The sequence below is a fragment of the Accipiter gentilis genome, chromosome 10 (genome assembly GCF_929443795.1).
Source record: "Accipiter gentilis chromosome 10, bAccGen1.1, whole genome shotgun sequence".
Taxonomy (NCBI): Eukaryota; Metazoa; Chordata; class Aves; order Accipitriformes; family Accipitridae; genus Astur; species Astur gentilis.
Window position 1 is genome coordinate 1,832,257 of NC_064889.1, and position 24,678 is coordinate 1,856,934.

Genomic DNA, 24,678 nt, shown 5'->3' on the forward strand with positions numbered 1-24,678 from the left:
CCAGATTGCAATTCATCTGCCCCCCGCCCCCCCCCCCCGTTAGACATCCACAGCGAGGCCACCCACTCTTTCCTGTGGGACCACAGAGAGATCCATGGGTGTCTGCGGGAAGGCACCTGGCTCCTTTCAGGATCTGGCCAAGCTGGCTGCTTCCTCACTGTGTCAGCCCTCCTCAGGGATGCTGAGGGACCATCTGAGCCACTCTTGCATTGCTGAGATGCAGGAGCTGGAGGCTGAAGTCCAACAAAAACAGACTCGATATGGGGTGCATTTTGTAAGCCCTGGGGAATGAACCCAGGGAGCTGTTTGGTTAAGGAAATGGTAGTTTTCCCACCATTTGCCACATTCTGCTTATCAAACTGACTTAAGCAAAGAGCATGGGCTTGCTGTAGGGCTTGCCAGAGATAATTATGATGGGATTTTCTAGCATTGATCCATTTTCTTTAGTTGTCCAGTGGTAGTGCTGTCTCCCATCCTGTGTCTTGACAGGCTTGCGTTTTTACTTGACAAGCACTGTCTTCAGAGAAAGAATCTGCTCTAGGACTTATGTAGAAAAGAATGATGCTGAGAGCTAAGACATTCCCGTTTTTTTGCTCTGTACTGTTAAAATGCTTACTTTTTTTAAACTTTTATGTTGGATCTCCTTGTTTTCAAGCCACTGGATCTGGAGCTGTTTGACCTAATGGGCTCTGCTGTCACCCTTTTCCCAATTTATTTAGAATATCTGAAACTCTGAGCCAGCCAAAACTTTGGCCTTGCCTATCCTGGGCATCATCTTCATTAAAAATGCATTCCACCCTGGGGAAATATTTATAAATAATTATGAATTGGCTAAAACATTAATTTAGAAAATGTTTTTCTCCATTTCCTGACTTCTACACAGTCAGAAATGATAAAGGAGACTAATGGAAGGAACTACTTGCCTGCATGCACTGTAATTAGATTGTGGAAGTCATTGGCACAGGAGGCTATCGAGGCTGGGAATTTAGCAGAGTGCAGATACTTGTGGGTAAGGAGTTGCTGTTACCCGAGGGGCTTTGAATCTCACGTGTCGGGGCTTCAGCTGATCCCTCAAGATTAGATCGCTTTTTGCCCAGGTAAATGTCTTGAAGGTCACTAGGCTGGAAAGCTGTGTTCCTGTGGTCATGGCCATGGAGAGATGAGCGGTCCAGGAGAGCTGGTGGATTTTCAAGGATCCTGATGAACAGGGAGTCAAGCAAAGGTGGAAGGAGGCCTTCATGGACATGCAGGGGGCTCCTAACTGAGCTCACACATGAAAAGGAGGTTTGCAAGAGGTGGAAGCAAGGGCAGGTGATGTGGGAGGGCTATAGAGACATGGTTCAAGCACGTAGGCATGGGGTTAATAAAGCCAAAGCCCATCTGGAACTGAATCTGGTGGCAACAAAAAGGGCTTCTACAAGTATATCAGCAGCAAAGGGAAAGCAGGAGGAAATACGGGCCCACTGCTAAATGGGGCAGGGTGCCTAGTGACACAGGGCATAGAAAAGGCTGAAGTACTTGATGCCTTCTTCACCTCGGTCTTTACTGGTCAGACCAGCCTTCAGGACTCCCAGACCCCTGAGACTAGGGGGAAGGTCTGGACCAGGGAAGACTTAAACCTGGTGACGAGGACCAGGTCAGGGAGCGCTTAAACAAACTCGACGTTCACAAATCGATGGGACCTGGCAGGTTGCACCCCTGACTGCTGAGGGAGCTGGCAATGAGACTGCAAGGCCACTCACCACCAGCTCATGGTGGTCTTCCTGAGGCCTGGAACAAAGCCAGTGTCACTCCTGCCTTCCAGAAGGGCAAGAGCAAAGATCTGGGGGACTACAAGCTGGTCAGCCTCACCTTGATTCCTGGGAAGGTGATGGAGCCAATAATCCATGAAGCCATTTCCAAACACAGCAAGGACAAGAAGATGGCTGGGAGCAGTCAGCATAGATTACAGAGGGGAAGCCTGATAACCTGATAGCCTTCTGCATTGAAATGACTAGCTTGGTGGATGAGGGGAGAGAGTGAATATTGTTTGTCTTGATTTAGCAAGGCTTTTGACACTCTCTCCTCTAACATCCTCATAGACAAGCTGATGAGGTAACAGTCCAGATAAGCGGATGGTGAAGTGGATTGAAAACTGACTCAACTCCCAGGCTCAAAAGGTTGTGATCAATGGCATGAAGTCCAGCTAGAGGCCACTAATGGGGAGCCCCAGGCATCAGTACTGGGGCCAATACTGGTTTACATCTTCATTAATGATCTGGATGATGGGGCAGAGCATACCCTCAGCAAGCTTGCTGCTCACACAAAACTGGGAGGAGTGGCTGATGCACCAGAGGGTTGTGCTGACATCCAGAGAGACATGGACAGGCTGGAGAAATGGGCCAACAGGAATCTTATGAAGTTCAGCAAGGGGAAGTGCAAAGTCCTGCATCTGAGAAGGAAGAAGCCCATGTACAGGCACAGCTGGTAGTCAACAGACTGGAAATCAACTAGGCAGAAAAGGTCCTCAGGGTCCTGGTAGACACCAAGCTGACCACGAGCCAGCGATGTGCCTGCACAGTAAAGAAGGCAAATGGGATCCTGGGCTGCATTAGGGGGAGCGTTGCCAGCAAGTTGAGAGAGGTGATCCTTCCCCTCTACTCAGCACTGGTGAGGCCACATCTTGAGAGCCGTGTCCAGTTCTGGGCTCCTCAGTAAAAGAGAGATATGGACATACTGGAGAGAGTCCAGCAAAGGGCCACGAAAATGACAAAGGGGCTGAAGCATCTCTCCTATGAGGAAAGACTGAGAGAGCTGGGACTGTTCATCCTGGAGAAGAAAAGGCTCAGGAGGATCTCATCAATGTATCTAAGTACCTTGCAGGGAGGGTGCAAAGAGGATGGAGCCAGGCACGGTGGTTCTCAGTGCCAGGAGCAGAGGCAATGGGCACAAACTGAAACACAGGAAATTCCATTTAAAACTAAGAGAAAACTTTCCTTCTCTGAGGGTGATTAAATATGTTGTTTCTTTTGGAAAACCGGGGCTGTGGGACTGTTTTTTATTTTCACTAATGATCTCAGTGATGTGCCACAGTATGTGCTTATTAAATACACAGATGCCATAGCACTGGGCATGTCTGCAAGGTGGTAAAAGGCAGGGTTAGATTTTAGAAGGATTTCGATAAAATGGAGATGCAGTCTGAGGCCAAGGCTGTTACTCAGCAGATGCAAATTCCTGCATGTGGGCAGGAATAAGCAGTAGTGTAAGCATGGGATGGGAAACGAGTGGGATACTGGTTCTGGTCAAAGTCCACAACAGCTGGTGCAACAAAGGCAGGGCAGAAAATGCTGCCAAAGTTGTAAACAAGAGCTCCGAGATTTGTGTGAGATCCTCTCTGGCTCTCCTTGCTGTTGCTGAGGCTGGAGCACTGGGTGCAGTTTTGGGTCCATGCTTCATGGAAAAAAGTGTACCAACTAAAGTGCATCCAAAGTAATAAAAGGAAGGATCAAGAGAATTGTGGTTTAGGCAGGAAAAGAAAAAATTGGTGGATAGGGGGCCTTCAAATATATAAAAAGTTGTTGCCAACTTGGAAGGAAGTCATGGTTTGAATTGCAGTAAGGAAGATCCAGGGTGGACATGACATTTTAATGGTAAAAAGAGTGAATGTTGGGGAGGGGTTTTGCCTAAGGGTGTTGCAGAACCACCACCCATGTGGATCCCTTAGAGCACGTATTGCTTTCTACAGCTACCTGAAAGGAGGTTGTAGTGAGGTGGGTACTGGTCTCTTCTATCAGGTAACTAGTGATAGGACGAGAAGAAATGGCTTCAAGTTGCTCCAGGGGAGGTTTAGATTGGATATTAGAAAAAATGTCTGTGCTGACAGGGTTGTCAGGCATTGGAACAGGCTGCCCAGGGAAGTAGTGGAGTCACTGTCCCTGGAGGTGTTCAAAAAACGTGTAGACATGGCACTTCAGGACATGGTTTAGTGGGCATGGTGGTGTTGGATTGATGGTTGGACTCAATGATCTTAAAGATCTTTTCAAACCTAAGCAATTCTATGATTCTGTGTGGACATCCATCTGTCAGGCGTGACATGTGTCACCAAATCTGTGTTGTTTGGGCCACATGATACCTTTGGTCCCTTCTCCTTTAGGGTCCATACCCTGGTGGTGAGGCTCCTAGCCTCAGGAATAGGACGGAGGCTCAACCTCGCATGCAGAAGAAGACCAGCAGTACATGGCTGGCTGTCGAATCCCAAATCTCTTGGGCTGCTGGGAGATCGTCCCTGCGTGGATGCTGAAGGGACTTTGGGCATTTCCCCACAGTGCTGAGCATTTGCTCCTTTGCTTCGGGATGGCCCCAGGTCTGTGCTAGAGAGAAATGGCACATCTATTTTGGATGTTAAATGCTTAGGACTGGCTTTATCCCACTCGGGGAGGCTGTGTGGTTCACCCCATCCAAACTTACTGATGCTTCTTGGCTTTTCATGAGCTGTGGTTTAACTTGGGATGGGATATTGTTATATTTGTGCTAGTCACACCTGTAGTACACTGGGTATTTCTTAGGCTGAAAAAAAAAAGGTCTACCCTCTCAGGGGGCTCAAAATTGCAGAGCAGTAAACAGAAGTTTGGGAGAAGAGTCCAGTGCATTAGGACAGATCTGAGCATCCCTGCCCTGCTAACGTAAACCCAATTGTGATGTTAATCACTGAAGATTCACAGTGTCTGCAAAGGCTGCTAACACAATTGCAAAAGCAGGCACTTAGAGGTCATCCGATCCAGACCACATCCATGCCTGCAAGGAGACAAAAGGGAATGTGGCCCAACCCCAGCTCTGACAGGCTGATGGATCCCCAGAGGAGTCACTCTTGGAGAGGTCGAAGGAGGGGGGATGCACCAGGGGAAGGCAGGACTGCAGAAGTCGAAAGACATGTGCGGAAACAGCAATGAGGCGGCTACAGAGAAGGTTGGAGGAGAGCAGCACTATGGCTTCATCAGCTATGGTGAAGAGAGGGGACTAGTGATGTAGTGACTATGAGGAGGACTTCTGGCCATGGACCGTTTTCCTCATAGTGACTAGGATGTCATGGATATTACAAGTCTAGCAGGGTTCAGAAATAACTTTGACACCTTCATAAGAGTCCACAAAGGCTATTGAACGCACAGAGACCACCTTTGACCGAAAAGTCGCTGATTTTCCCATCGCAGGAGGCTGGCAGGGTAGGCTCACCTTGGGCAGGGCTGGCAGCACGCACATCCTGTCCCTCCTTAAGCATGTGCTGGAGGATGGACCTGGCTGGATGCAGTAAGGCCACTCTGCTCCTTTTTGCAGTCCTCCTGCTGAAGCCCTGCATTAGCGGCATCCAGGCTGATCTGCGTTGTGCCTCTCTCTTTGGTCTCCACGTTTAGCTTAACCTGGCTGCTGGGCTTAGTGTAGGAGTGATGGGTACCTGATGCAAAGAGGCAGGGAAGGAGAGAGCAGGAGAGGGCAGTGTTCATTTGCAGAAGGTGCTCTGTGTTGCAGCCTGTCTCCTGTTTCAGGCACAGTTCAGGCTGGTGGAAGGAACCACAACAAGGCTCCCTGAGCAGGAGAGCTGCTCCATCCCCATTTGAACTGTGTCCTTCCCTTGTTGGCACACCCATCTCCCTTTCTGCCAGCTCCATTGACTGCCCTAAGCTCCCTCTCCAGTTTCTCCTTCCAGTAATGAGTTTTTGAGTGTGGAGTTGGGGTTTGCCTTTGCTCTGTACAGAGATAAACGGTATTTCTTCAGCCTACCTCCAGTGGACCTGCTGGATCAGCAATGGTGTTTACTCTTCTTCCAGCCTTGCAAGCAGGCGTGACCCTGATGCCTGCAGATCCCAGCCAATATTTGGGATCCAGCATTTTAGCTTCTACTCCCAATATTCTCCTGGCCGGAAACAAATTGCTTTGGCTGTTTGCAGGCAGCAGTTTGGGAAAGGTCTGTAAAGGCTAGCAAGAGCTCCCAGGGCTTCTCTAACCTCTGCCTCCCTGCAGTGTCTTAACAGCCTCCTTCATCAGCATGCCCAGTGCAACTTCTCTTGCCAATGGCGAGAAAGTTTTGCAAGGGTCAAACCCTCCTCACATACCACCGGCTTTATCTGTGGCTGCAATAAGCCTGCCCGGGCTGCTCAGCTCCCACAGCCAAAGTCAGGCCAGGACATCCTCGTGTTGGCCAAGCCAGGCCAGCAGGATCACACCGTGGTAGTTACCAGAGACAGCTGGCAGAGGAAAGTGCCTTCTCATGGAAGGGACTGGTGGACTGTGGGCTGTCACCCATCCTAGAGGCCAAAATCCAAAGCGAGATGCTATTTCATAAGGCCCTTATTCCCTTGTCCTTTCTTGTGCTATTAGTGGCTCCAAGATACAATCATTACTGAAGAGGATCTCTTAGAGACAGGGCTGTTTTGGATAAATTTGGGTGATTCAGCAAGAGTTGACAGTTCTGTAGATGGTGGGGACCTAACTCGGCACCTGGCGCAACTCAAGAGCTTCTTCCAGCTATGCCCTTGGAAAACTTGCTCCCTCCTTGACGCACTGCTTACACTACAAGTGGTCGTGATACCAGCTGTTGCTACTATCTGCTCTGCTGCAAGTCCCATTATACCACAGTCTTCCTGGTAGATGCACTCAAGGGATGTTTAGCTAGGTCTTCTCATTGATATGCACAAGGCTAGCATGTAAAATCTCTGTATTTCTGTTGCTTGCACTCTGTAGTACTTCGCTTAGGGTATGCAGCATTTCCACCAGCCAAAGTGTGAAGGGCAAAGGCCAGCCCTGGGCACTGCTGTGTGCAGAGAAGCAGCGTGTTTGATGGGCAGTTGCACCTCCATGCCCAGGCTGATGCTGAAATTTCCTTGCATTTCCTCTTGTTTTCCTGACCCAGGAGATGGACGATGTGGCCACCCTGAAAGAAAGCCGCCTGGACCAAGTGGAGTCTCTGCTTGCCTCTGTGTACAAGCGGGAGGAGCCGGACTGCATCTTCCAGCTCTGTGGACTACAGAAAATTCAGGTAGAGAGCTGCCAGGTGCAAATCTCCATGGTTTTCCTGCACTCTCACGTAACTGGCACTCCCCATCCCCGCTGGCTTGAGCTGGATGTGCCTTTCTGTATGTCTCGTGACTCCATGCGGACAATGCCTGGCATGCCTGTGTCAGTGTAACATCCAGATCGATGTTAGAGGAGCTTGTTGATCTTCAAGGCACAAAAGCTATCTTCTTTCTCTTGGTTTGCTCTGTTTTTCTGTGCTGCCTGGCCAGGGAGGCTGTTCTTTTCCTATATCAGCCTAGGGGAGGTCAGACTAGCCCAAATATTTCAGATGAAGGATGTCTCACTAGGCTGTGTGCTTGCTTGAGAGATGGGCTCACAGGCTGCCCAGGATCTCAAGCAGTGAGAGGGTTTATGCCCTGCCATCAGAGTGACACTACCAAGCCTGATCCAAGCTATGCCTCTTTGGCCCACTTCAGAAAACCCTCGAACTATTCAAAGACCACGAGAGAGGCAGAATTGCTTGTCCCCTGGCTTGTCTATTCCAGCAGATTCTGCCTCTCCAAATAGCAGTGTGCACCTTGTTTCTCATGTGATTTTTTTTTTTTCCCCCTCTAACACCCAGCCAGTGGATCTTGCTAGCTGCTTATCTGCTCTGCTCCATGCAGGCTCACACGGAACGTTGCTCTCGAGCTGCTGCCTGGATCTGCCTACAACAAGCTCCGTTTGCTAAGTGCGTGACGTGTCTCAGCATATGGCAGCTCTTTCAGTCCTTGATTGTTCCTGGAGCTCTTTTCTGAACCCTTCCCAAGCGTTCAGCATCGCTTTTAAGTGTAGACATGAGACCTGGACCCTGGATTGCCTGCCAAAATCTTCTTGCTCCATTATACATCTCCCTACTTTGTACAGCCAGGCGTCTCAGGCACAGCCCCATGCTAGGGATTCACGTTCAGGGATTTGGCTGCCATGAATATGGTTATTTTCTGATTTCTTCACCATCTTTTTAAAAATCTAAAATAGTGCTAGGCTGTGAATGGATCCCTGTGGAGCGCTGCTGTTTAAAACTATTGGCTTTTACTGTGTGATCTGTGTTTTATTTAAGTGGTTCATATCCCGTCCCTTGCATGCTTTCCTCTTGCATGTGCAGCAGTCCTGTGCCATGGCCAGGATGGATGTCATGCCTTTCCTCGCGTGGGTGCAGCTTGCCAGGGTGCAGTTCCTCTCCCCTCCTGCTCCCCTGTGCCAGCATCCTGGGGGTGAGGCTCTCAGTCACAGTACCCTGACCGGGCTGATGAGATCTCAAGTGAGGTGGTCTGATTTCAGGAGAAGTCCTGAAATCCAGAAACCATGGCTGAAGCCCACAAACGTCATGAGAGTATGTAACAGCTCATTTTCTCTGGCAGTAGCATTGCTCCATCACGCCACAGCATGGGGCTGTGAGCCTGCAGAACAGCCAGCCAAGTCTGTCGTTTTTGTTGACGGTGGCAACAGCAGAAAAGCTCTGCTTCAAGTCTTTGGCTCCAATTCACTTGCATCCTTTGCTCTCCCCTTCCAGACGGACGTGGTCCTGCAGTTGGATTTGCATTACACCCAGCTGAGCACAAAGCAGAGGACTTGTGAAAGCCTGCAAACAACCCTCCAGAAATCTCTGCTAGGGCAGTTTTTCAGCCAGAGGAATTACTCCCAGCCAAACTACCAGAGAACTCCTGCCTGTTCAGGCAGCGTGGGCCTCCAGGATGCGTTGGTGCTGAGCACGGACCCGAAGGGGCAAGCATCTCTGAGGACAGGCTCTGGCCACAGCTTGCCCAGCAACAACCCCTCCCACTCCAGTAGTGAGCCGGAGGAGAACGATGAGAGCGACCTGAGCGAGCTGTGCTCAGCACTGCTCCGGGCTGGCCCAGGGCAGGACTACCCCTGAGCCCGTGGACTGGCATGCTGAGCCTTGGGAACTGCTATTTTTAATAGAGGCAACAGTTATTTGAGTGCTAAATACATCAGAATCCATCACCTGCTTTCTAGCCTTGGTGATCACACTGTCCAAATGAGGCCAAAGGCTGCTTTTTTTGGAAAGACTTCTCCCATCTGCACCCTGTGGCGCATGGGGCCTGAAGCCTGCTGGAAATAACCCCTGTCCTGTGGGAGCGGTAGGGATCAGCAAGGAGTTGTCATGTCTGGCGGGAGGACAGGGCCACCCAACAAGTCATAACATTGCCAGGCAAACCCCAAAGTTGCTTGAAGTCAAGGTCACCAGCTGATGTTTTCTGAGAATTAGGCTTTGCCTGAAAGCAAACATTACGGCATTAAATGCGATGAGAAACCCATAAACACTACAGACCCATGCTATAGCAGCGACACAGCCTCAAAACCCAACTACAGCTGCTGACTCTCACTGCACTTGTGCAAGGGACACAAGGCTTGACCAAGGGAGTCAAATGAAACTGTGTCAATGTATAAGCTCTCCCCTGGGGTCGCAGCGTGGTTTTCTTTCCTTGCCAGTCCTGCCTGTGTCAAAGCAGGTTTTAAGTTATGCATTTATGTATTTCTAAAGAATGTATTTATACCTGGGGCAAGGCTATTGCTTGCCAGGAAAAGGAAGGTCAGATGTTCCGTCAAGTGTGTGTTTACAATGGAGGCTGGTTTTCTATCAGTAGTTGCCACTGGGCAGGTACACTTACATGTGCCCCTTCTAGCACGGTACGCAGGGCCATTAAAGGGTGTGAAGTCCTGTGCAGTCTTGAGTTTCTCTCAGATGCAGAATTTCCTACATGTGAGAGATGGAAGAGACCAAGATGGAGAAGGAAGAACCTCAAAAATGTTATTATTAGTGCAAATTTTTTTTTATTAGGTGCCTCTTTATGCATTCACTGTGGGCAACCTCAAGCACTACCTTTCCTGGAGAACCAGCTGTCCAGAGAGAGCCACAGGTGAGCAGGGCCCAAAGGACAACCTGTGTGGGTGCAGTCCCCTCCCTGCCTGCTTCTCTAGTATTTGTTCAATAAAGGTTTCAGCGTAGCTCCAGGTGATTGCTCAGCAAGGGCCTGGGAGGGTGATCAAATAGTTTTAACAGGGACCAATGACCCCAATGAATTGTGGGATCTCCATCCTTAGAGGACAGTTCACTGTGGACTGGAGAAGGTGCTGATGAACTGATCCAAGCTGGCGGGGTGCTGGACCTGAGACTGCCAGAGGGCCCTTCTGGCTGTTGTGGTCCTGTGAAAGAAAAAACTTGGTGTTCAGAGACTTCTTGAGAGGTCAAGGATGGTGGGGTAGGGAGAGTGCCCAAGCTCTGTCCTCTGTCTTGGTCTAAAAAAGGGATGGAGAGAACATTTTCTAAGTTTTGCTTCTCCTTCAGCAGTGAAGATACTTGTCTATGGTGTCTGTTGCAGCATGGAAAAATGTGAAATGTTCCTTTCAGATAAACCATCCTACAAGTGCTGGAAACCTGTCCAAAGGGAACAGAGGAGGCTTTTATTCTCCTCACAGTGCATAGAGCCAAGGGAAAGAAGAGAGGCCCCATCTGGCTGAAGTCTAGAAAGTCTCCTGGGAAAAATGTAAAGCTCAAAAAAAAAAAAAAAAAAATTTTACAGGATGTAGTCTAAATAAGGTGGACTGATAGAGAAGCTAAACCAGAAAATAATAAACTAATTGAAGGGAGAACCAAAGATTAACTCAACACCAGCAGAAACTTAAGACAGGTCAGTGGGAATGACTATGCAGGCACTTGGGAGGAGATGGGAGTCTCGTTGCCTCTCTGAGGATTATACACACCCTCCTATACTGTTGGGGCAAAATGTGTTTCTGACTCACATAATCATGGCAGATATCATCCCATGTGAATGTTAATGTCATTCAAAGTGAGGCTGTTTATTTTTTCTGAATAAAACACTATTGGTGTTTTTTGAATGCATAAAGCTTCGTGTGACTCTGAGTTAACTGTGTTCATTTTTCCCTCTAATTGCCAGCGTGTGACTTATTATTGACTTACTGGGTTTTTATGCTTTGAACTCTAGCTTCTAGGGTCTTACGTGTGAGGATTGTTTCTTTTTTTAGGCAACTGCATACTGACATTTGGATTTAGAAGGTGGATCAAATGACACTAGATAGGATGAAATAATGTCAGGTGAAATGTGTAGATAAAATAATGTCAGGATTCGTTGTGAATTATCCATCTCCTTTGTAAAGTGTGGCTCTCGGGTGGCTGCGTCAGGCTTAGGCGGCCTGTCCCGGTGCCAACCACAGATCCTGTCCCTGTCACCAGCTCGCCTACTCCTTCAAGGAGACCCTGCAGCCAAGCCCAGGGCTACCACCACGTTTCCATACACCTCAGTCAACGGTGTATTATAACTGAGAACACAAGCACTTGCAAAGCTGAATTGCAACGGTGGAATGTGATTGCGTCCTGGGCCTCTGACCACAACAGCCTGCTGCCCTGCCACCAGCTGAGTTCCTTGTAGGAGGGGGTAAAGCTGTGTCTGCCTTCATCCCTCTACCTTACACGTGAAATCCAAACTCTCCTGTGGTGGTATAACTGTTCAGTGCCAGTAAATTTTCCCTTGAAGCTGTGTTGCCATCTCCCAGTATCGAGGACAGATGACTCATCCAAGATTACTGTGCTTCCCTTGCTTCTCTTGACCACATCCTTCCTGATCTGCAGCCAGAGTCCTTGGTCTCCATAAGCTCCCTGTGGCCAGCCTGAAGGGTAGGAAGGGAGGAGCACCCATCTCTGTGCAATGCACCAACATGTCACACTCTGCTCATGGCATGTCCATGGCTAAGTAGTCCCAACAGCCTCTGCCCGCTTGACGCTTAATTCCTTTCTTCATTGCTGCTCCTTCCATCCATCCTGGCTCCTGGACAATGCTGCTTTTCCCCTATCTCTGTGTGACCTGACGTCACCTCTTGCTGACACATCTCTCTGGCTTGCCCTCTGGCATGGCGCTGACCCCGCAGCAAGCAGACATTCTTCTTACCGCTTCCTTTCCTCACCTGACAACGTGTATCCCATCCATCTCACTGTGTCATTTCAGGTTATCCCTCCATCCCCATCAGTTTTTGAGTAGATTTCCGTGCCTTTTCATACATTTTCTGAAGTAGTGGGTGATATCTCCAAACTTAAAAACCTGGAAATTTGATGCTATCCCATTGCATTTCTTTGCAGGGTCATAGCCTGGACGGATCCTATAGCTGGGCAGTACGGGTGGACTCCCCTGTGTCTAGTCTTCATACTACCTTTAGTAAGAAAGCCAGTCCATTACTTAGTGTGATTCTCCCAGAAGGACTACAAGACCCATTAAAGGCTGAGAATCCTTCATTGGTGCACAACTGCAGGCAAAGTGGGACCAAGAAATCGGCTCCAACATACATTCCCCCTCTGCCTCCATACCTTCACTTATACATTCATAACCACAGCCATTGCCCTCTGCTTCCCACTGCTTCTGGGCCAGTCTGTGCCCAGAGGCTACAAAGAGCTGCTCAGCATTTAGAAGCTCTTATGTAGGTAATGCAGCTGCTTTCCCTTCGCCCAAGTCTGCTTTGTTTTCTTTGAGAAGAATCAAGCGAACCAAAGCTTTAAAACATTCATTAATCTCTAATGAAAATAGCAACACCTAAATTTTCAATAATTTTATTTTTAGATCGATGCCCTTTTTTTCCTCTCTGCTAATGCAGAGGTGTTGAAGGGGAGGACCTTGGTCAAAAGCCTGAGGTGCTCTTCTGCTACAGAGTTCATTTGGGATGCAGTTTTCAGCTTGTTTGTTGACGTTTGGCAGTTCCTGACAAAACAAGGCAAGTGCGCCCAAAAGGAGTGAGAAAACAAGGCAGTGAAAATCAGGGAAATGCCATTTCTGTCTGTTTTATTTAGTTACTGGAAAATCACTGGCCCAGCACGCAGTCAAGAAGCATGTTATATGTGCACTGGCATATATACCCGAGTCTGGCAGCTTTCTGTTGGCAGCAGATTCCTTAAGGTTTGTTCTCAGTTGGCTTTTTTGTGACCAAAGCAAGGAAAGGGTAGTTTTGTCCCGGATCAGTCACTCTCAAAAACAAAAGAGAGAGATAAGCATCAGGCAGGTCTTTCTCCACCTGAAGAATTGGTCCTGGAAGTAAACCAGCAAGTTAGGGATAAAAAGGCAGCAGAAGCAATGGGTTCCTGTCTCAGGCCAAGTAGGGACACAGCTATGGAGGCAGATGACACCAAAGCATGTCCTCATGCCAAGAGGATCTTCCTGGCACCTTTGGATAGCCGAGGCATCTGCATGTCACTGGGGTGTTTCAGACACCATTGGGGCATTACTTCCATGTGCTGTTCCCACGTATCCAAGAAGCTGCATGGAGGCAGGGCAGAACATGGGATGTTTCTTGGTTCATACAGCCTCTCACTGGGCACTGAGCCATCCCTGCTGGCTCTGGGCAAGAGCTGTCTCCTATGAGGTTCAACAAAGGTGCTGGTATAGAAAAGGACTGGGGCCTATTGGTGGGTACTTATGAATATTTCCATGCAAAGGTGTGTTTTCTTCCTTGCCCATCTAGAGTGTGCAACGGAGGGACAGAAGTGCCTCCACCAGCTCCTGGGTCATCTCTCACTGTAGTAGTATTAGTGAGTACAGAAACAACAAACTTTCATCCCAGCCGTATGTCCTGGTTTCCGCTGGGATGGAGTTAATTGTCTTCCTAGTAGTGGTATAGTGTTATGTTTTGGGTTCAGTATGAGAAGAATGTTGATAACACACTGATGTTTTCAGTTATTGCCAAGTAGCGTTTAGACTAACTCAAGGATTTTTCAGCTTCTCACGCCCAGCCAGCAAGAAGGCTGGAGGGGCACAAGAAGTTGGGAGGGGACACAGCCAGGGCAGCTGACCCAAACTGGCCAAAGGGGTATTCCACAGCAGGTGACGTCACATCTAGTATATAAACTGGGGGGAGGGAGAGTGGAGGGATCACTGCTTGGGGACTAACTGGGTGTCGATTGGCGGCTGGTGAGCAATTGCACTGTGCCTCACTTGTATATTCCAATCCTTTTATTATTACTATTGTCATTTTATTAGTGTTACTATTATCATTATTAGTTTCTTCTTTTCTGTTCTATTAAACTGTTCTTATCTCAACCCATGAGTTTTACTTTTTCCCCCAACTCTCTCCCCCATCACACTGGGTGGGGGAAGTGAGTGAGTGAGTGAGCAGCTGGTGCTTAGTTGCTGGCTGGGGTTAAACCATGACACCATATTAGCCCGCCATTGAGTTGTGCAGCTTATCTGGTAAAAAACAGTGATTTTCAGGTGGTTGGTGACATGTTTATAGCTGAATTAGCCCAGCTGACCAAGGTGATTTGCAAGCTGTACTGTAACTTGGGTAGGTTACAGAAGAATAGGTGGCACGTATGCTGTCAGCGTAAAGTGAAGGTAATGAACGTAGCTTACAGAGTGATAAGTGTTGTGCGGATAAGACCGCTGGATGCTGTGTGGTTTTAGTGAAGTGGCCTCAACAGAGCCGAAAATGCCTCCTCCTTGCAAAGCAGCAGCTCATCATTTGCTTTCTCAGAGTTACGCTGCCTCCTGTGCAGGTCTGGTTGCTGTTAGAGCTGAAGGAAAATCCCAGAGGTGTCTCCTCTCCTTGAGCTAACTTAGGGAAAGTCCTAGATGGGGTCACAAAATGTCTGCAATGCAGCAGTGTGGCAGCACACCTGGGGCACTGGCTAAAGCGAAATTTCACTGAAGGAGTTGTCTCTTTAGAAACTGGTAGGCTCTCTTTATTTTCCACTTGATAGAGATTTTCCATAATAACTACTACAGAACCTGCCAGGTCATTTCCTACTTTGCATTTCAAGGCAGAGCTAGTGGTGCTGTCTACTAGATAGGCTTGCTTGACACCTCCCACTATAGATGCTGTTTGCTGTTGCTTGTAGCTGTCAAACTGACAAGCTGAAATTTTCTATGCCGTGTGCCAGTCTCATGCTGTTTTCTGGCCTTTCCAACCATAGAAGCATTTGAAGCTTTGAAACCTTGAGAATGTTCTTGCTTTTATCCCAGGACAGCAGGGTCTGAAGAGCCTCCTGATACGCAGGCAACCTGATCAGGCCTGGATGGCCCCTTATGGAAAGGATGCATGCAGTGTAGTAGAACACATAGAGGGACATATAGGGAAACTGCAAGACTCAAGAATGCTATTTTGGTCCTCTTTCTCTAGTTTTTTGAAACAGTTTCTCATATAGGCAAGAGAGATCCTGAAGGCATTTAGTGGCCATTCCGTCCCAGGGAAGGAAATAACTACCCAAAGGGCAGGCTATCATGTTCTTTAACAGTTATGGTACTTTTCTTGTAGACAGGGACTGAATAGGATGATCTCTTGAACTGATTTAATAGAGGAATTGCTTTTTTTCTAAAAGCACTCATTAGGTCATTAGCTGAGGATCACTTCTGAAATACCAGGTAGTGCCAGTCTACTTCCTATAAGCATAACAGGACCATACACAGGACAGTAATTGAAGATACCAGGCTCAGGACTAGTAAGGAGATCTTGAATCATTAAATCCAGGTGGTGCTATCAAAGGCGGTTTGTCACAGATGGCCTTTATCCATCATGCTTTGCACATGGAGACACCCACGGCTGTGCTCTCCTCTCTCCTAAGGTTGGCAATCATCCTGCTTTGAACAGGAGGTTGGACTAGGTCCCTTCCAACCAACGCTTCTGTGATTCTGCTACCAGAATATATGCCCGAAAGAGTATACATGTTCTGAGTGATTCTGAACAGCAAGAAAACTGGGAGATGCAAGATTCCGTTTCAGTGAAATATCCCTGCTCCCTGTCCAAAAAGCAAACGAGGACATTGGTTCAGCTCAGCTGGTTCCAAAACTTTTCAGAACAAAAACTTGTGGCAGGTCTAGAAAATAAGGGAAAGGTGGTAAACCAGTTCATTTGAAAATGCAAGATGGTTCAGAGTCAGTTCTTCCAGGCCTCTCCAACAAGTGGATTGTTCAGTAATGAAACCAGGAGGATAGTTTTAAATAAAAGGGGTGAGTGAAGCCATCCACTGTGAAGACAATAAACCCAAGATTACTCACATTAAAAAGGAGATGAACACCGCTGACCGGCATTCAGGCAAGCTACCCCTCTGCAGAGGGCTGGGATGCCTCTTTGGAAAGCAAAGGCAGAAGCAGGCTTGGTGTCATGATGAAGCCTGCAGACTAGGACTTTTTTAATGGTGAGAAATTATTGATAGCACAGCCTCTTCATATGGTCCCAGAGTTCTCTCCTCTATCAAAGATTATTTCAATGACTGTTTTGCCATTGTTACTAATCACTTGAAATTAGGTCTGTGACATCATGTGGCAGTGAAGAGAAAAGCCTATCACCAAACAAATGAGAATCCTTGAAGTGCTTGAAGTTGCTTCGTATCTTCACAGTTTGGATAACCTTTTGCATAATAATCAACAATTTCAAATATATTGGTCATATCGCCTCCTCAAAGAGAAGGAAGACACTCTTTGAAATTACAGACCAGACTTCATACGCACAAGAAGAACTGACGTGGTGTCACACAGTAACGAAGAGCTAATGTGTCTTTGGTAAAACTGTTTTCACTGAGTTGGATTTTCTTGTCATGGTGTCAGGAATAGTTGATGAGACAGACATGTTATTAAGTGGTAAAAATAAACAGATGGAAGAGACAAGTGAGAGATTTCAGCTATGACTTTCCAGAATGTTTCAGCAAAGAATAACCTCCTAATTTTCATTCCTTACCGGAGATGAAAAATATGAGATACTTACCCAAGTGTTGCATGATCACAGATCCTGTGCACCAGTGGGGAACCCACTGTAATGCTGGATTGCAAGTCCCTTGAGCCAACAGCTTGTCCCTGCAGTTCGTGGACCTGGGGAAGGGGTGCTGATCTTGACCTGCTGCTACTCTGGATGCAAAGTCATCAACCGTGGAGAGCATTGATGCATATCCACGTGTGTGCTGTCTGCCTTTGTTCCTGCTGGGCATCACGACCTATTTTTGAGGCACCAGCCTCTATACCCTTCCTCTCTTCTCACTCTCCCTCCCCCATCCACAGTGTTCTTTTCTCCTCAGCTTTCTTTTTGTCTCACCCCTTCCCACTGTGGAGGATGCGGCAGTTTGGCCAGGGCTGCGCCAGCACCCTGCCTGACCAGGGGAAGGACAGAAGATGACAGGCAGGCTGAAGCTATTTCATCCCCTGGGATTGCCACGGTTAGCGCATCTGCTCCGGCAGAGATGTGATGGTGAAATAGTGTGAAGTGGCAATGTTGTGAGCGTGTGCCGTGGTTTAACCCCAGCCAGCAACTAAGCACCACGCAGCTGCTCACTCACTTCCCCCTCCACCCAGTGGGGTGGGGGAGAGAATTGGGAAAAGAAGTAAAACTCATGGGTTGAGATAAGAACAGTTTAATAGAACAGAAAAGAAGAAACTAATAATGATAATAGTAACGCTAATAAAATGACAATAGTAATAATAAAAGGATTGGAATATACAAGTGAGGCACAGTGCAATTGCTCACCAGCCGCCAATCGACACCCAGTTAGTCCCCAAGCAGCGATCCCTCCACTCTCCCTCCCCCCAGTTTATATACTAGATGTGACGTCACCTGCTGTGGAATACCCCTTTGGCCAGTTTGGGTCAGCTGCCCTGGCTGTGTCCCCTCCCAACTTCTTGTGCCCCTCCAGCCTTCTTGCTGGCTGGGCGTGAGAAGCTGAAAAATCCTTGAGTTAGTCTAAACGCTACTTGGCAATAACTGAAAACATCAGTGTGTTATCAACATTCTTCTCATACTGAACCCAAAACATAACACTATACCACTACTAGGAAGACAATTAACTCTATCCCAGCTGAAACCAGGGCAGTGTGGAGGAGCCTGCCTTTGCATCTGGAGTCCTTAGCACAGCAGGGCATGGCAGAAAGTCCTCTGTTCTGTAGGGTCGATAGAAAAGGGATGTTGGTCCCAGACCTGGCTCCTGCCCAGCCCGCTGGATGATACACTGCTGGAAAAGTAGAGGGCAGCTTCTGCTGTGTCACTGCAGCCATCTCCTGCCTGCCTGCCTTATTCTTCTGTGTTGTTTAATATCAATTATAAAATATTAAATCAGATAAATACCTTTGACCTTTCTGGATGATAAGAAAAGACATTGTTCTGCCTCCTAAAATGCCGTTGTTTTCACTGGAAATGCTAATGGGATTATGTAAAGGTTATTTCAGCCCCCTCTCAAGTCTGGAGACGTGGCAAAACAATCATGATGCCCTTTGTTTATGCCTTTTTAATGACTGCTTTTATCTTCAGGTATCTGAGGCCTCTGCATCTTCTCAGGTGCTAACTTGTGGAGTCCTTGGGCTGCTTTTCGGGGGAAACTTCCTGGGGAATATAAATGTCTCTGTGCTGTCATAATAGAGATCTGGAGAAGAGCTGGTGTATGGGAGAGCTCTGGGAGTCTGGCAGGGATTTGATGTGTATGTCTTTATACTTGTAGGTATGCGCCCTTCTGCATTTTGCAGTATGAGCGTCGGGGAGCGTGCACACACGGGTCCAACATACTCCTGCGGCACATCTGCACCGCAGTGTCTGCACTGGTGTGCACCAGTGCACCGCTGGGGCTCAGTCTTCTGGTTTCCTTTCTTCGAGGCATCTGTCTGTGAGCCTGTGCCAGGATGCATGCATGAGCACACGCCGTTCTCATGATGAGCAAGTTGTGTGGTGCGGTCCCTGTTTGCAGCCTCCAGTCTAGACAGACCTTCACTGCACCGTGCAGAAGTGACAGGCTGAGTAAGAAGCGTAGTTCATGAGCCAGAGAAAGCTACAGAAATAACCACGATGCTCCACTTGCTCTGTTTTCTGGGAAGGTGCTTCAAAAAGCATGTTTTCCTCTAATTTGTGGTTATTGGTTTTTTTTTTGCCCAGGCCTTTGATTTTTACTAAGCTGTTCCCTTGTGTCCCAAAACAGCCCCAGCGTTGTGCAGGGGGCTTGTGATGGCCTGATAACCTCTCTACTTTCCAGAGAAAAGCAGAGCACCAAGGTAGACTCTTATAATTTCTAACACCAGAAACATCAGTAAAGAATTGGTTCTCAGTGGGGAACCCCCCGACATCCCTGCCTCCACGTGAACTGGTAAATACATTTTTTTTCAACTGGCACTGTCATGAGCGTTGGTGTCAAAGACATCCTAGGCATCAGAATCACAGAATCAGGGAATGGTTCGGGTTGGAAGGGACCTTTTAAAGATCATCTAGTCCAACTCCCCTGCCATGGGCAGGGACATCTTTCACTAGACCAGGTTGTTCAAAGGCACATCCAACCTGGCCTGAAACATTTCCAGAGAGAAGGCATCAACAACTTATCTGGGCAACCTCTTCCCATGTCTCACCACCTTCATTGTAAAAAATTTCTTCCTTATATCCAATCTCAATCTACCCTCTTTCAATTATAAACCATTGCCCCTTGTCTCGTCACTACAGGTCCAGGTAAAAAAGTCTTTCTCCATCTTTCTTATAAGCCCTGTTTATATATTGAAAGGACACATTAACAGCAGCTTGAGCAAGGTCTGTGAGCAGTCTTGCTTTGAGCAGGAGGCTGGTCTGGAGACTTGCAGGGTTGTCCTTCCATCCTAAGTCCTTCTAGGAGTCTATAAAAATTGCTGTGAAATTCTGTTTAGCTTCAGTCTTCTGCCTTTTCATGCTCTTCTAAAGTTTGGTTTTGATGAGGAAAAAATAAAAACAGAAATATGGCCAACACAAGGACACTCCTCTTTGCTGAAGCTTCACATTCTCCTGGGTCATTCGCCCCATTGGTGGCAGAGGATGGGTGTGTGTGCAAATACCCTGGGGGCTGCCCGGAGTAGTAGGATGGGGATTCATGGTTTTCCTGAAAAAATTCTTTTATGAACCTGTGGGGGGGAAACGGTATATTGGGAAAGATTCTTCTAAGCATAGCTTGATTGTGTTAATAGATTAATGTGAGAGGAACAAGAGGTGGTTCCTGGAGAGCAGAGGGGCACGTTAGCTCGGATTGCATCTTTCACAGCTAAGGGAGAGAGAAAAAGAGAAGGCGGTTGTCACTGCCTGTTGAATGCAAAAGCATTTAGCAAAGAGCATGGGCAGAGAAAGGTGGTGCATCCCTGGTGTTTGGTGGAGATACGAATTACAAATCCTTTTACTGAAAGTTATAATTCTCTTTTTTGAAGTGATTTTGTAGGTCTTCCTGAAGGATCATGCCTGAGAGGTCAGAGACAGTGCAGAGCACCTGCTTTAGGAGGACAGTACTCTCATTGCTGATGGGGGGGTTTCTCACGCACGTTGCCTATGCAAATTCATATAGTAGATTTGGTTTTCTCACCTAGTTTCAGTGAGACCATTTGAATCCTCCCAGGCTGGAGGATTTCACAGTGTGAGATGCACACAGCGTAGTTTGATCATACTGTGAGGGGCAGTAATCTCAGCCATGTCTGCAGGACAGGATTTGCATGTGGTGGTCTAGCTTGGCATGCTCCCTGCAAGCTTGTTTTGGATGATCACTTTGGTAGCATTTGAAGGGTGGAGAGGGAAAAAACTTCAGAGGATGGTTGCTTTTCCTATATAAGTAGCATTTGTGTAATGTTTTTCTGGAGAGCTCCCAGTCAAAGGTGCTATGGGGCAAGCAGTGGAGGTTCAACAGGGAGCTTGTCTTTTTTTTCCCCCCAGTAATATCAGCTGGTCTAATGAGATTTATGCGCTCTCTCTACAGCCCTTGCCAAGTTATATCCTTAGGCCACTATCGCTACTGCTAAATTGATACCTTCATTCACGATGCTGTTCTCTGAGGTCCCACTGCTGCTGAGTTACTCTCAGCCTTTCACTTTCTATATGTCTCTCAAAAGAGTCTCCCTGGCATCTGTGTTAATTAGAGAAAATCTGAAATTTAATTACTAACGCAACATTTCCAGTTTGGGGATCATCTTTCCCAGTGCACTGCTGGCATAACAGAGCCACTGGATTCCCTCCCAAGCCTGCTGAGACCCGCTGCAGTCTTGTGGGTGCCCACCTGCGCTCACCCATCATGTTGGCATTGCTCATGACGGGGATCCCCATGATGCTGGCTGCACTGGGCCAGGTGCCCACAGTCTGTCTCTCCTGCAAGCCTGGGAAGACACCAGGGCCCCACCGTGGTGACCAAAATCACAAGAAGAAGCAAGATGACCTGCAGCTGTAACCATGGACCAAGCTCCAGCCAGATGCCTGGAGCAGCACTGTGGGCAGGGCAGCCCCAGCCTGAGCTCAAATTTCAGTGAATTTTGGATACACGTGAGTCTTCAGCTCTTCTGTGCATGTAGCCCTAGAATAAAGTGTCTGCTGCTTGTGAACTGGTAATGTCAAAGCTAATAGCTTCACATGAAAGGTGAGTTCTCATCTGAAGGGTCCACTCTTGGCACGGATTTGGGACAGTCCTGCTAAGGATGCAATGGAGAACACCAAGAAGCATGCTGAAAATGACAATCAATCTGGGAGGAAAAATGGAAGGATATTGGGTGGAAGAGAAGATTTAGGGAAAGCATAAGATTGATCCTTCTAAGTGCTCCTCATGCTGTGTCTATCAGGCTTTGAAGTTCCTCAGGTGATAGATGCTTATCACTCAGTGAGACAAAGCAAGAGCCTATTTAATGCTCTTCCCTTTGACATCAGCCCAGTCAACCCATCTCAAGTCTTCCAGCAGGAAATTAGGAAATGCATCACAAACCCTCAGCACATCAGCAAACTCCAGCTGTTTCCTTCAAGCAATTTAAGTGGCTGGATCAAAAGGACTATCTCAGACACACAAGGTCCCTGTGCAGTTCGCAGAAGTGCAGCAGCTCTTCCTGAAGTATTTGTGTGATGTGCGTCCTTCTCTGCTGGCCCTGACTCCGCAGGGCCTAGCTCCAAAGTGAGGGTCTAAGCCTGCCTGTAGAGCAAGCATCACTCCTGCTCTCTGCCTGGGGAAGGGAGCCAAGTGACCACTGAGGAGAAATGCAGGAGCCTAGGTCTGAAAAGAGACCACCATCCACTCCAGGCCCATGACACTGACCTTTGAGTGCAACCATGTTTCAGGCGTGATGTGCAGGTGCTGATCCTGAACATAGGATCTACAAGATCAAACCCTCTCTTTGAAAAGCACCTTAAATTTTGGGAGTTGTAGGTGATGGCAGTAGGAGTGGCATTACACAGCAATGTGCTGATGCTCAGAAAGGACTCTGTCCAGCTTGGGCAGCATTGCCCTGGGGAAAGGGGGACACAGGAATGGAAAGGACGTTCACCAGAAACCAGAAACCCCTTCAGCCCAGAACATTACCTCTAGCAATGTGACATGGCAAGATGCTCCAGGACAAGACAAGAAACCTGCTGCCTCCCACGCAGGCCAATTCCTTTATTGCTCATTTCCTTCCTACCCCAAAGCTGTAGGTTATAATTTTACCCTGTCTACCCCATTGTAATTTTACTCTTTGTCTTCATCAATGCTTTAATGAGCCCTACTCAGCCCTTTCATAGGAAGAAGCGTTCTAATCCACAATGCAATAAGGCTGCTTATTCATTCCTGGCTCCTCTCCACTATTTTCTTTCACAGGAAACGCTTCTGCTTCCCAGTAGGCTGCAATAAGAGCGCTTAGCACATCTCTCTGCTGCGCTGGTATGAGTCAATATGAGTTCAACCTTTGGAAAATTGTTTCTTGAAGGCCAGAGACATTTGTTTGTCCTATACTTAAACATCTTTCACTGACACATCAGAGAAACCACAACCCATCGCTTAGCATCCTGAGTGACAGCATAGCGTAACTGAGGGCCCAATGAATGTCTAACAGGATAAAAAAGAACATGAAAATACTCTAATGTCCACAGTTAATGGGGTCAAAGGAGGCCCACTATGGAAAACTTCATTTTCAGATTACTTTTGACTGTGCTAGTACAGTGCTTGCTTACCATCACAGTCCCTACTGTTTTTAAGGCATAAAAAGAATTTTCACTATAACAAATCTTACAATTGTTTTCTGAAAACCTAGTTTGTCACAGCCCCTTATAGTTTCCTATCTTCATCTTTCTCCCAAAGCTTAAACAAAAAGTATTCATCATCCTGCACCTCTTATGAGATGCTGTGTCCTGATACACGGTGTTATTTTTTTCCTTTCTCCACACCCCAGTCATCTTTACAGAAAAGTAATTGGATAAGATAGCTTCTACTGTTAAACTAAACAATAAAAAAGTTAATGCCTTTTGGTGCCAGAACCCTCCCATATTTTGTTGACTTGTAGCCCAAATTTGCCAACAGAATGCTAGCCTAAGAAACCTCTGCTTTGCAGCCCCTTCCCAAGGAGAAAGGATTTGGGAGCCAGACAGTTGCACACCCTGCTGACAGCACTGCAGGTCCCGTGTCAGTATACAGGCTGCAATTCCTCAGTTAGAGCCTGACTCTGTGTTCAGGAGCTAGCTCTTTTTTCCAGGGACGTATGAGCGTGAAGACAACTTACTATCAAAGGCAGAGTGGAGACCAGTTCTACCTGCTCAGTCTTATAATGCAGCAAAAGCCTCCAGGACACGTGGGATACCCCACCAGTTGTCTCAGTTCAAGCCAGGTTTGAATTTAAGGACTAAGCAAGCTGAGAGGGGAAGAAAACGTACGGTGTATAAATTCCCAAGGTCCTTCTCCCTCTAGGGATTAAAAAACAAAGGTCTGGAGAAGAAGGGAGAGGAAGTCATTGGCAAGCAAAGATCAACTTTTAGGAAATAGATTTTGCATCTAAAACTGCTTGTCAGGAGCTGCAGCACTGAGAGATGTTGCTCAAGGCTGTGACCTCTCCAGAGGACTAATTACTGCTGCTTAATACCAGCCCTCTCCTCTAGATTTTTCTCAGTAAGGCCTACAGAGGGGCATCGAGCTGTGTCCTATGTGGTACCAATATGGGCTGCCCCAAGCTGAAATGGCTCTGCCCTTGCCATCTCATGTGAGGCAGATGATGCAGAAACTAAAGGCGATACAGGAGCTAGAGGCAACGCAGAAATGAGAGACAGTGCAGTTGGCAGGGGAGATGCAGGAGGCAGAGGCAAAGGAGGAGGCAGAGGTGATACAGAAGGCAGAGGTAAGGCAAGAGGCAAAGCAAGTGCAAGAGACAGAGGCGATGTAGGAGGCAGAGGCAAGCACGTGCCAGGCGGCACAAGCAGGGGGGGTGAGGAAGAAAGCAAGATATGCTGCAGCTGCAGTGACTTGTCTACATTTATCCCCCTGCTGCATAAACATGGGGTAAGTGAGCAGATGTGGGGGGCTCTGCCCTCACGTGTGAAATAATGGGAGACACAAAGATGAAGGCAAGACATTTATGTTACCAAAATCCAAACTAGATGATTGAAAATTCAGCAGTTTTTCTGAGACATTGATCTTTCCTTTGAGAGCTTGGTGGAAGGACTAACCAGGGAGCGAGAGACAGCAGAGCGCCCTGAAGCACACCTCCAGGGAGCTCAGGGGAGACACATCAGGGAACCACGTAGGTGAAATCCTCTAATGCAAATGCACGAGCCGAACCGCATTCTGTGTCTCTGCGGCACTGTGCAGCCATTCTGGTGTTGTGCAAAGGTGACATGGAGCTCGCCTGCTTCCCAGAAAGCAAAGTCAAGCACCGAGCTTTGGCCACCTTACCCCACCGTCATTGCGGCTGTGCGGTCAAGTTGTGGGTTTTCCTGGGAGAAGCATGA

General features: G+C 47.7%; 1 protein-coding gene and 1 long non-coding RNA gene across 4 annotated transcripts in view; one reads left to right on the top strand and one right to left on the bottom strand.

The window, feature by feature from the left end:
* Window positions 1–10,567, top strand: part of LOC126043555 (mucosa-associated lymphoid tissue lymphoma translocation protein 1-like) — a 29,953-nt gene extending 19,386 nt beyond the window's left edge. For 2 of the 3 annotated variants that reach the window (XM_049812161.1, XM_049812163.1), the window contains 2 exons: window positions 6,884–7,009; window positions 8,540–10,567. In XM_049812161.1, the coding sequence (XP_049668118.1) occupies window positions 6,884–7,009; window positions 8,540–8,902 (489 nt within the window). In that variant the 3' untranslated portion in view covers window positions 8,903–10,567. The remainder of the gene's footprint in view (window positions 1–6,883; window positions 7,010–8,539) is intronic. The other variant, XM_049812162.1, reaches the window with a different exon arrangement.
* A 3,092-nt stretch (window positions 10,568–13,659) lies between these two features.
* On the bottom strand, window positions 13,660–19,566 carry LOC126043556 (uncharacterized). Its single transcript, XR_007507471.1, has 2 exons — window positions 16,747–19,566; window positions 13,660–16,573 (listed from the first exon to the last, which is right to left on the bottom strand). It is a non-coding gene; the product is annotated as an uncharacterized LOC126043556 (long non-coding RNA).
* Between the last annotated feature and the right edge of the window lie 5,112 nt (window positions 19,567–24,678).